The following is a 13,380-nucleotide window of genomic DNA, read 5'->3' on the forward strand; positions in this document are numbered from 1 at the left end:
GTTTTCACTTTTTTTTATAGTTCTCTTACTTATCAATATAGGAAGCATGTTTCAAGTGTTTCTGTTATAGCTAAATTCACCTGACCTAGTATTTGAGGACCACGTTCTTTAAATACATATTTTGATATTTAGTTCAACAGGTTCCAACAATCATAAAACAGTCAAAAGTGCAAGTTGCCTTTCCCTTTGATGAATATTTTCAAATTGAATGTGAAGCTAAAGGAAATCCAGAACCAACGTGAGTATTCTTGCAAACGAAGTAATTGTTTATACGTATATATTTTTTTAAATTTCTTTGTACTCTGACCACGATAAGGTTGTTGGACTATAAATCTATGTATGATTAAAGATAAGAGTTGCCAAAAGAATAATAGCTATTTTTATGAAAATAAAGTTTGGTTATTTTACATATGTTCTCCTGGAAGTTGAAATTATTTTTACCACAAATAAATTGCCTTATGTTAAATACTTAGCATAGGTTTTGGCACCATGGAAATATTCAGTAATTCCTTACAAGTGAACAAGGTAGCCAAAGCCCAGAAGATCCTTTATTCCATTTAGTGAAAGGTAGCATTTGTTAAGCTGAAAGTTAATATATTGATAAATGACATTCTATATATAATTATTATTGCATGTCTTTAAATGTAACACATATCTTTTTTTTTAAAGTGACACATATCTTATTCAACAAGTAGGTTGTTACTTGATATTTTTTAAGTTATCATAGAAATATTTAGTCATCCTGAATGCTATCTGCATGGTATACTGTTATCTAGTGTTTTCTTAATTAAATGATTGTTACTGTAGGTGATCATAATCAGGAATGAAGTTTTTTCAAAATACTTCCTATACTTTGGAAGGGAGAAAGAAATGTGTGTGTGTTGGGAATGAGGAAGGAGAGGCTAGCTGTAGAGGGAATTCTAGATTTTAATGTAGGTGATTCTAAGATGCGCAACAAAGCTACATACTTGTACTGATTTGCTTAATTCATTTATATCCACTAAGAAGATACATATTTAAGGAAAATTAATTATTTGAAATTGTATTGTGACTAACATTATTGCCTGATAAGTTGATATTTTAAAAATCATTCTTAATCATTGACATGTTAAATTATCATTATTATCTATACTTTACCAAATGGAATATATTCAATTAGTATATGTAAATAGGGATAGAATTATATGAAGAAGAATTTAGTCAGTCATTGTGGCTGGATCAATATGGATCAATCAATATTGATATATATTAATAGTAATGAACTGAATTATTATATCAAAAGATAAAACCCTACAATCATCAGAGATGATTAATGATCAAATTTATCTATTATGTCTATAACCAGTATGAATTTAATTATGAACTACTACTAGTATTTACAATAAATTCAGAAATAAAAATAGAATGTCTGGTATCATTATTACTTATTTTCCTAGAGCCATGTCTAATATAATTATGCAAAAAAATAAAATCTATACATATGAGACAGTATGATTAATATTATTATTATATAATTTGTTATTCTGTCAATTCACTGGACAAAAACAAGCTTTTATAAATACAAAGGGTTACACTGAAGTAGTCAGTTATAAAATGATTTAAAAAATTAAAAATAAATTTTAAAAAGCATAATTAGATGTCCATACAAGGCAGTTAGAAAATAATTGGGAAACAAGAAGGAAAAAATATCCCATCACAATAGCAAAAGGAAAAAAATCCAGCAGTCTTAACCGTTAGTGGTAACAACATCAACAAAAACAATATCAAATACTATGTAACAAGAACTATGTGGGATTTAAATTGGGGGCAGTGTCTATAAAATTCTACCTAGGATCAGGAAAGAAGATTTGAATGAATGAAAATATGTAACATATTTCCAAGTGGAAATGTTTAATTCTGTATAGGTGAAGTGATCCCATTCAACATGATGGAATTTAAAAGAATAGATTCTTTGTGTTCTTTGTAAGTAAAGCCAATAAAACATAAAACAGACAGAGAGAGAGGACATAAAAGAACTGGGGTTGGGGGAGAAGGCAGGCATACTCCTAACAAAACTATGTGTACCATGAAGGTTTGTTATTCCTGGTGAAAGAATAAAGACAGTTTAGTGTAAGAAAATGGTGTCCTGAAACATTCCACAATTTGCATTGATAATTCATATATGAAATGTTGAATAAAATCAAATTGGGAAGTCATTATTAGATAAGATTTTTTTTTAAGATTTTTATTTATTTATTGAGAGAGAGAGAGAATGGTAGAGAGCATGAGAGAGAGGAAGGTCAGAGGGAGAAGTAGACTCCCCACTGAGCCCGATGCAGGACTCGATCCTGGGACTCCAGGATCATGACCTGAGCCGAAGGCAGTCGCCCAACCAACTGAGCCACCCAGGCACCCTAGATAAGATTTTTTTAAAAGGCTTTTTATAGCCTCATCCACAGAAACTACATGGTTACACATTGGGGTGGGAATTTAACTATGTATATTTTTTTCTGGAATACAATTCTGCAACATTTATCAACAGTTTCTATAAAAATTTTCTTGTTATTGGTCTATCATTCTTACTTTGAAGAAATTGGTCTAATGAAATATTTGGATAAGTGCCAAAAAATAAATTATGTTAAAGTTGTTTACCACAATTTGTTTGTAAAAGGGGAAAAATGCAAATCATTAAGTAACTTAAATAGTAATCATATGACAGAAGATAAAGTTGTCATAGAAACTGGCTTTAGTAGCATTGTAATAATTGGAAAAACTTAGTTTGCAAATTTTTATATTTTTTGTGGTCTCAAATATGTTACTAATATATCTAAAAATCTAGATAGGAAATGTGACCACATTCAATAGTACTTGTTTGTTTTTTTAAATTTTGAGTGAGCGCTTCACACACACATGTGATGATATATTGTATGTTTTTAGATTTAGTAGTCTTCAAGTATTAGTAAAATACCTTTCCAATTGAAAACATTAAAAAATAACTTTAAAAAGAACAGAACAAAACCTATCTTCAATTTCTGTTTTCTCAGTTGTTAGAGCTTTTTATGGCTTGGTCTTACTTCAGCGTGCTATAATAAAAATGCCACAGACTGGGTAGCGTACACAACAAACGTACATTTGTCACATGGTTCTGAAGGCTGGGCAGACCAAGATCAAGGCCCTCACTGATTTGGTGTCTGATGAGGACCTGCTTTCTGGTTCACAGACAGCTGTTCTCTTGCTGTAACTTTACATGGCAGAAGAGAGCAAAAATGCTCTCTGGGGCCTCCTTCATAAGGATGCAAATCCCATTCATGAGAACTCCATCCCCATGACCTGATCACCTCCCCAGTCCTCTACCTCCAGACACTCCTACGTTAGGGATTAGGCTTCAACATATGAATTTGGGGGAGACATAAACATTCAGTCTATAGTAACTTATAAGATTTCTCAGATTCTTCTGAGACTTTTTTTGTGTTCTATTATATAGTCAATTAAAAATATTTTTTTACCATAAAATGTTTTCGTTTTGTCATTTCTGTGCATTTGTTTATTACCATTTTTAAAATTAGGAAGTGTGTTTTGACTTTTCAGGATTGTTTACTTTAGTTTTATCTTACAGATTTATGTGGACTAAGGATGACAAGCCTTTTGATCTCTCTGACTCTCGGATCATTGTATCCAACAACTCAGGAACCTTTAAGATACCAAATGAGGGGCACATATCTCACTTTCAAGGGAAATACCGCTGCTTTGCTTCTAATAAACTGGGAGTTGCTATGTCAGAAGAAATAGAATTTATAGTTCCAAGTAAGTGTTACGAGGGAGATTTCACTTTACAAATGTTTTAGTGTTGAGTAAAATAATGACACATTCTTAATTTAATTACCAGCTTATATATGCCCTATATTTCTTTTTTTTTCCTTTTGTTAATTTAAATCCAATTGATTAACATATAGTGTATTATTAGTTTCAGAGGTAGAGTTCAGTAATTCATCAGTCTTATATAATACCCAGTGTTCATTACATCATGTGCCCTCCTTAATGCCCATCACCCAGTTACCCCATACTCCCACCCCGTCAATGAAACCTATATTTCATTTATAAGTGAAACTATCCTCTAGGTCTTGATACTTAAAAGTGGATGATCTTTTTTTTTTTTAAGATTTATTTGTTTTAGAGAGAGAGAGGGAGCAAAAACCAGTCGGGGGAGGGGCAGAGGGAGAGAATCTCAAGCAGACTCCACACTGAGTGTGGAGCCCAACTTGGGGGTTCCATCTCATGACCCTGAGATTATGACCTGGGCCAAAACCAAGAGTTGGGCACTCAACTGAGCCACCTGGGTGCCCCCAAAATGGATGATCTTTGAAAGCAATATAAATTTGCTGTGTTTCAGTATTCTTATATCTAACGTGGGGGGAAAAATAGTGTCTGCTTTGCCTCATAGGATGAGAATTAAGTTAAATATATTGGTTGGATGTGACTTAATGATACTGCAGTAACAAGTATTCTCCAGGCCCCTGTGTTTATTCCCTGATTATGCGTTTGGCTGTGGGCCTCGCAGCTTTCAGGGCATTTGTTCTCCATGAAGCCTCTTGGAGGTCCAAGCTGATAAAAATGGCTGCGGCTGTACCATGTGAAAACTTAATGCCACCTTGGTCAAAGAGTCTGGGGCAGAGAGCATGAAAAATTACTTCCAACAAGAAATTGTGCAGGCAACTTCTCATAGTTTGTTAGGGCTACAGCATATCCCATAGCCCTACTTAACTTCAGTAATATGAGTTCCCATTAGGGGAGGAGAATGAGCAATCGATATATATTAATGTTTTCCATAAATAATAATCATGGAAAACTGTAAACTCCTTTACTGTTAAGGGTGATACTTATCAATAACTATGATGAAGATTAAGTGACTTCCTCATTACCATATTTTTGCCTGTGCAGCATGGGATCGCTGGTGACCAGCTTCCACTTTTGGTCTCTTGTTTTCCCTAATCTTAAGGTATCCAACATTACATGGTCCTAACCGAAATCTTTGCAGAGTAAATTCTTATGTAGAAAACTTTCGACAGCTTCCACTTGGCAATTTCTTCTTGCAGACTTGTAGATACTGAAGAGTTTCAGAGTCATAGACCTTCCAGGATGTGGACACTTTATCCTGGAGGCAGCAGGGTCGGGTCAGAATGTATATAAACCTCAGAAAAACAAACACTGAAAAACATGTGTGCCTTATCCTAAAAATTGGGACAGGCAACTGGATTTAAATTACTCTAAAGTCCTTGTATAATTCCAGAGGAGAGAAGATAGATCAGATTTAGAGTCTTACAAGTAAAGTATGCATCTTAAGATTTATAAAGCAATTACATTAAAAGTATAGAGTAAAATATGAATGATTAACAGACTATGTTTGAGGGAGAAAAAGAAAAAGGTAAGAAATGTTTGAAAAAGAAAAAACTATGCAAATAAATCCAAATATATGATTAATTGAAGATGAAAGTAAATAGATTAAATGCTTCAAGTTTTTTTGTTGTTGTTTTTAAGAAAGGTAAAAATTGTTTACTGCATAACACATCTAAGTCATAAGGGTACAGAATTGCTGAAACTAAAAGATAGAAAAAAATGTTCCAGATAAATGCTATTCAAAACAAAGTAGGAATGGCTGAATTATCAGTCAAAACAGAATTTATTTTTAAGAGGCTTCCCGAAGATTAATTCACTAGACATATATAATGTTAAAATATATGAAACAAAAATAGATTACAATTGGAAATGGGCACATCTATCATAATAATGAGAGATATTAGCATATGTACTTTATTTTTTGGTAGCTCAAGCAGAGAAAACATCAGTAAGCCTGTGGAAGATTTAAAGAACCCAAATATAAGGTCCATCTAATGAACACACAGAGAACATTGTACCTAAAACTGCATAATGCAGTTTTTTCAATATTTGATGACATATTAGCTATGAAGTAAATATGACCCAAATTCAATTAAGTTAGAAATCAGTAATAAAAACAAAATTAGAGAAGTCTTATATCTTTGAAAATTAATAAATGGAAGTCTAAGTAACTCATAGGTCAGATAGCAAAAGAAAATAGAACATAGTTTGAAGTGGCAGTAGTAGAAATTCTACATAACAAAGCATGCTTTAGCTAAAGCATTATTTAGAGGGATGTTTTTCATCTTAGAAACATACATTAGAAAATAAGATATGATAATAATCTAAGCTTTTTAGGTAACATAATTTTAAGATGAAAATGCATGAGCTAATTTAAGGTAACAGAGTAAACTCAAAAGAGATTGAAGGGATAAAATAATACAGAAGCAGAACATAAATCCAACAAGCAGGGGTGCCTGGGTGGCTCAGTTGTTAAGTGTCTGCCTTTGGCTCAGGTCATGATCTCAGAGTCCTGAGATGGAGCCCTGCATTGGCATCAGGCTTCCCTGCTAAGCAGGGAGTCTGCTTCTCCCTCTGCCCCTACCCACCCCCGCTCATGCTCTCTTTCTTGCTCTCTCTCTCTCTCTCTCAAATAAATAAATAAAATATCTAAAAAATAAGTAAATCCAACAAGGGGGTGTGAAACCTTTATAGTTGAAAAGTATGCACAATTACTGAAAAATATTTTTAAAAGATCTAGATACATAGAAAAAATATACCTTTTTCATGGATTTGAAGACTAAGTAAAGCTAAAATGTCAACTCTTCATGACTTGATATATAGAATAATTGAAATCCAAATCTCTAGTTGGTTTTGATATGTTTGTGGAATGTGACCAGGTGATTCACAATATATTTGAGGAGCAAAAGGCAGAATTTGGTAGGAACTCTTGAAGAATAAGAACAAGTCAAGAGGACTTGGCCTTATCAGATAACAAGGCTCAATGTAAAACTTTAGTGATTAAGCCAGTATGGCTGTGAATAGGATTAGATAGATGGAACAGCATAGAGAACCCAGAAACAAACCCATGTACATGTGAAAGCACTATGAAAACACTAGCGTGGATTCCTTCCTTCCTTCCCTCCCTCCCTCACCTTCCTTCTTTCCCTCCTTCCTTCCTTCCTTCCTTCCCACCTTCCCTCCTTCCTTCCTTCCTTCCTTCCCACCTTCCCTCCTTCCTTCCTTCCCACCTTCCTTCCTTCCTTCCTTCCTTCCTTCCTTCCTTCCTTCCTTCCTTCCTTCCTTCCTCTCCCCCTTCCTTCCCTCCTAACTTAATGGGGTGAAATGACTGACTGTCCATGTAGAAATACATTTATTTGGAGTCTTATCTCACATTATATAAAAAATCCGTTCCAGGTAGATTAAAGCCTAAACTTTGAAAGGGAAAAAATATTTTTAAAAATTAAAAAAATGATTCGGAGAGTGTATTTATGATTTTAGGGTAGGGAAGTTTTCTTAAATAAGACACATTGAAGTTCTGTTAAGGAAATCACTAAGGATTATTTGACTACATTTGATTTTTAGAACCCCTTTTTAAAATCAAAAGACCTCAGGAAGAAAGTGAAATGATAACCCACAACCCAGGGGAAAAAAATCGTTGCCAATGACTATAACTAAAAATAATGTTATGTATTTATAAATAATTTTAAAAGAAAATTATAAAAAATAATTTTATAAGGAAAAAAAAGTGAAGTGGCAAAAGACATAAACTTGTACCTCAGACTGGAATGGCCAATGAGAATGTGCTCAACATCGTTAGTAAACAGAAATAGATTAACCATAACCCAAATATAAAAGCATTTGTTCCCACAGAATTGGGAAATATTACAAAGTCTGAGAGTAACAATTTTAGGTGGGAACATGCAGCTACTATAATACATATCTACCAGTGTTGCAGGTATACTTTCCTACCTGGTCTGTGGAAAATACTTGTCATTGACTCCTTAATTGAAGATGCTCTCACCTGTAACCTCGCTATTCCATTTCCTTCATCACGCATGCGTTGTCATCCATGTCCATTGGGCCTATTTATAGTACCATTTGCTTGAATTAAAAATACATTGGAAAAAACACAAGTCTACCGATGATAAAATGAATAAATCTATTGTGGTATAGTCATACAAAAAATACTACTCAGCAGTGAAAATTGATGAATCTTAGGAATATGTTGCACAGTAAAAGCAAATCTTGGACGAATACATACAATATGATTTTATTAATATAAATTCAAAATATGTAAAGATAAAATATTGTTTAGGGGTATGATTGTATGTGGTAAAATTATAATGAAAAACAAGAGAATGATGAAAAAAAGACTCAGAATAATAGTTACCTCAATGGGAATGGGGGAGGGGATGGATTCGGCAGCAGACAGGAAGGTAAAGGTGTTTTTTGTATGATGGGTGGTGATAAAAGAGTGTTGTATTTCTTTGTTTCATTTTTTTCTATATAAATGGCATTTTTATATATGCATAGTTAGTAGCATGCTTATTTGTCTGAATTAGATATACTGGGTTATTAAGTAAGGTACAATAGCATAGTAATGGACGAAGTACTGACAGTAAACTTGGAAACTGGCCTCAGGAGTGTAGGTTTGAAGTGACATCTAGTAGGAGATGTTCATGAATTCTGGATCAGAAAGTATTACCATGGTATTTGTGGTTGTGGTCATAAAACTAGACAGATATATTGTCTCTAGGTATATAACTGTAGTCATATTATAGTTTATATTATAAAACTACATATTGTAGTCTAACTATAACCATATAATCTACCTATCTAATTACCTGAAATAACTGAAATAAGATACGTGTGCAAGAGAGAGGTATTAAAAATCTGTTGTAGGAGGCAAGGCATTAGCGAGATTCCCTAACCTGAACACTGATGGTTGCCATGGAGACACAAAGGAAAAGGCAGTAGCTAGATCTATTGCAGGGAAGCAAATGGTACATGTTAGTATAAGGTTCAGAAATTAAAGAGTTTTAAAAAATATTTTCTCTCATTATCTAAGCAGACCAAGTAAAGGGGTGAACAATGTGAGGATAATTCTGGCTCGAATCTGCTAGCATTGCAGTGAAGAGATGAGAGTCACGTGTGAGCCATGTAGTGGGTAATTACCCTGTTTTTCTGCTGCTGTTGAAAAGAGCAAAATAAATTAGGTTTCTTATGCATCATTTCCAGTCTCTTCTGAAATTACTTCATCGTCTAACAGCGTTCTGCAATCATTTCTATGTTGAATAGGACCGCTACCCCAATTCTTATGGGTTTATAAATCAGAGACCATTTAAAGCTTCCTACAACCTTTATCAATTGATTCTTAAGCTGTAGAGAATCAATTCTATAACTATATCGATAGAAACATCGTGATTCGAATTTTAGAGTTTCATCTGATTTCCTAAAGTTTTCATTAGACTAACCTTAAAGTCTTTAGCTACCTAAGTTTTCACATGAGGACAGTAACTGAAAATCCCGTTATTACTTTCTACAAACATAAACCTTTATACCCGATGTTAAGTTTTCTGCTTTCAGTAACACTGCGGTTGAGTTTGCTAGGGAATGAAAGAGTAAAAAAACCAACCAACCAAACACAATGCACTGTTTTCAAACATGGAAAAAATCATTTCACTAAATGGATTTTCCACAATATGGCTTGGAGAGTTAGTGAATTATTCAACAAATCTTTATTAAGCTCCCCTCATGTGTCAATCACTTTTCTAGGAAGTTGAGAGATAGCAGTGAACAAAACAAAGACTGTCCTCAAGAAATTTCTATCCTATGAATGTGGTGAGTGAGTTTGGGGAGAAGGTAAGGTTCTTTCTAGCCTTCATTTTGACAACCACCAGCGGAGTTAAAATGGTGATATAAATGATTCCATTTGGGCTGTTCAGTACTGCCTGTCATTCAGAGTACAGATCAGCCTTTTCCAGTTAGCATCCCTCCTCTGTCTCAGCCTCTAGTGATTCTTCTTTCTGATTTTTTAAAATTTATTTTTATTTTTTTAAAGATTGTATTTATTTGAGAAAGAGACAGAGAGAGAGAGAGGAGGGGAAGGCCAGAGGGAGAGGGAGAAGCAGACTCCCCGCTGAGCAGGGAGCCCAATGGGGGCTTGATCCCAGGACCCTGAGATCATGACCTGAGCCAAAGACAGATGCCTAACCAACTGAGCCACCCAGGCACCCCCTTTCTGATTTTTTTCAAAGATTTTATTTATTTGTTTGAGAGAGAGAGTGTGTGTGTGTGAGCAAGAGAGCACAAGCATGGGTAGCAGCAGAGGAAGAGGGAGAAGCAAACTCCCCACTGAGCAGGGAGCTGGATGTGGGACCTAATCCCAGGACCCCGAGATCATGACCCAAGCCGAAAGCAGATGCTTAACCAACTGAGCCACCCAGGTGCTCCCACTTTCTGATTTTTTAAAACAACTTTTTGAGGCATCATTTATATATCACAAATTTTATCAGTTTTGAATGCAAAATCAGTGAGTTTTTAAAATAAAATTTAAGTACAATCATCATCATAATCTAGTACTAGAACATTTTCATCATCCCCCAAAGATTCCTTATGCCCATTTGTGGATACTCTCTCTTCCTACCCCTAGCTCTAGGCAGTCACTAATCTGCTTTCTGCCTCAGTAAATTTTTTTTCTGAACATTTCATATAAATGGAATCATACCATACATGATTTTTTTCCATCTAGTTCCTTCCACCTAGCATGTTTTGTGATTTATTCACCTTTTAGCATATATTAGTAGTTTGCTCCTTCTTATGGCTAAATAACATTACATTGTATGGATATACCACTATTTGTTTATCCCTTCACCAGTTGATATCCATTTAGATTGTTTCCAGCTTTTGGCTACTACGAATAGTGGTAGTAGGTCTGGTGGTCATGGGCTAGAATCTGTTGCCTTTGGTTGCTCTTCACTCCATAGCCACAAATCTCCTCCACGGCCGTCAGCAGCTTCTCATAGAGCTTCTCATACAATTCATAAGGTGGAAAGTCAATTAAAGCAGGTGTGGGCCTTCGGAAGGTTAGGAAATCCACATGTAAATTCTCTGGAGTTTTTGAAGCATTTAGTTATATACTATTTGGGAGTCTTTTGGTTGTCATGTGTACTAACTGGGATACTTAAAAATGGTAAAGATGTCATGCTATGCTGTTCTTCTTTGCATGCTTCCAGATGCTGCTTGAATGCATATTATCAGTGCCTGATTTATTGTTTCACAGGCTGAAGAATAAAAGAATGAATAAGAGTACTAAAGCAATTTCCACACACTATTAAAATAATCTAGGAAATGGCAGGCTTAAAGATGCAATCCTCTATATACTGTTTTAATGGAAACCAATTAGAATTTCTGGTCTGCTGTGTTCTACATTTGTATAGCTTCCTCAGATGCCTCAGGACAGTTCCCTTAAGACATACTTTGGCTATTTACTGCTCAGATTTGGGAGGGGTAGGGTAGTAAAAGCAGGGTCTGGTAGCATATGCTAATTTCTTTTACGGATGTATGCAAACCAACTAAAGAAGATGGATTTGTTGAGAGTGCAACTTTGAGTTTTACAGGTTTTAATTAAGATCAAGGATTTTCCTCTCATCTATCAGATTGTATTAATGACTAGAATGAAATGGGCTGGATTGGGTGTCCTTAGCGTGAATTCATTACGAAATCATAGACTGAAAGGCAATGTTATTTCTCTGTACTCATAAATGGATTAATGGGGTACTCTATAGGAAGTGGGAATCAATTACATTTCTTTACAGATGGAAACTGAACTTAGGGATGATACAGCATGTGAGCTCAGTGGCATGCATTCATGATAATGATGTCAGACTGTAAGCAATTCGCCAAACACATTCAATGGAAATGTGGGAAACTCAAAAATCTCACCAGTCCAGTCCTGTAAATAGAGAGATAAGTCAAGATAGATAAAGTTCTGTGGGATAGGAAGGTTTGCCCAGTAATGGGGAGGAGTATCTTTAAACCATAGGTTCTACATGAAATACATACTGTTTCTTCCCTCTGGCCCCCTCCCTACCTCCTCTGTAAAAGCTAATTGCAAATATTTGCATAAAATTACAGAAGTTGTTACAATGTAGGCTATAGGGAAAATCAGAAGGCACAACAGAAGAAAGCTCTATGACCCTTTGCCCATCTCATTTCATACAGTATGGCAGGGTGTACTGTACGAAGTGAAAATACTTGAATAATAGCCAACATATATTGAGTGATTTTCAAGTGCCCCATGCTATTTAATTGATTTATATAAAATGGTTTATTTAAACTTTGACACAAATCAGTAAATGAGGTGTCATTGCAGTTTGAGTGAGGAAACGGAAACACATTAAGTAACAGCTCAGATCACATAGTAAGTGAGGAAGCCAGGATTCAGCCCCAAGCAGCTGGCTCTAGGGTTTATGTATATAACCCCGATGCTGTACAGTGCTGCCTATACTTTGATCATTCAGGTAACACATCCTCTAGATAAGCTGAAATGAGTTATACTTTTTTGTTGGAAATACCTTTGCAGTCAAGTGTCAGACTCATGGAGAGATAGGAGTGTAAGAAGACTTGATGTGATTTCTTGAGTATAAGAGAAAGATTATCTCTAGTTACATAACTTCATAGTGGTTAAGTCGCCTGTACCTTTTTCATTTAAGTGGTTTAGTTAGCACAATTTGTATTAAGTTAAATTATCCTGATGCTTAAATTTTATAATGTCCTTGCCCATAAGAAACTTCTAGTCTAGTAGAGAGATGATTTCAAAGGACTCTAGGATCCCAGAGAAAAATAAATGGGGGCACAGAAGGGTAAAAATACTGGTCTGAAGCTACATGGCTAGTTAGTTTTAGTGCCTGGGCCAGAACCCAGTTTATACTATACTATAAATACAAAATATTTTTTTAGAAGTCATCTGCATTTCAAGTACAAAGATGTTACTTTTTCAGTATCTTAGGTTGAAAGAATTGAAATGATGACTTTCAAAACTCATTGTCACCATCTGAACTTGAAGAAGTCCTAGAAATTTTGTATTTGCTTGTTTGCTTTATATTGATAGTTCCAGTAAGAAGACTGCTGTCCACCTATCTAGTTTCTAGAAGAGTTTTTTCATGCTAGATTCTGGCTGGGTTTTTAGGAACCTATACCATTGGAGTTGTTACTAGAAATTTGTCTGCAACACTGAATAATAACTGTGCAAGCCTATTGGAGAACAGTAAACAAAGATGGGTGCTATCAACTGCTTGATTACCTGATGCAGATAGACTGGTAGGGACATTATATATAAAGGAAATTGACTTCATGTAGACTTGGTTATTATGGGATTTTCAAACATTCTTAAACTTCTGCTTAGATAGATGCTGATATACAAGTAGATTCTGATTCCTTTATGGAAAGGCCATTCCCGGGTCAAGTCCAGTGTTAGTGAAACATAATTAAATGATTGTGTTTTTGCTGTTGATAGAGAACTCA

At 34.9% G+C, this 13,380-nt stretch overlaps 1 protein-coding gene across 18 annotated transcripts in view; it reads left to right on the forward strand.

The window, feature by feature from the left end:
- Positions 1-13,380, forward strand: part of CHL1 (cell adhesion molecule L1 like) — a 205,805-nt gene that overhangs the window by 128,882 nt on the left and 63,543 nt on the right. For all 18 annotated transcript variants that reach the window (XM_073901557.1, XM_073901545.1, XM_073901556.1 and 15 more), the window contains 2 exons: positions 133-238; positions 3,596-3,783. In XM_073901557.1, coding sequence (XP_073757658.1) covers positions 133-238; positions 3,596-3,783 — 294 coding nt within the window. The remainder of the gene's footprint in view (positions 1-132; positions 239-3,595; positions 3,784-13,380) is intronic.

The sequence above is a fragment of the Callorhinus ursinus genome, unplaced genomic scaffold, assembly GCF_003265705.2.
Source record: "Callorhinus ursinus isolate GAN/ISIS: 27379988/994484 unplaced genomic scaffold, GSC_fseal_2.0 scaffold15, whole genome shotgun sequence".
In the NCBI taxonomy this organism is placed as follows: domain Eukaryota; kingdom Metazoa; phylum Chordata; class Mammalia; order Carnivora; family Otariidae; genus Callorhinus; species Callorhinus ursinus.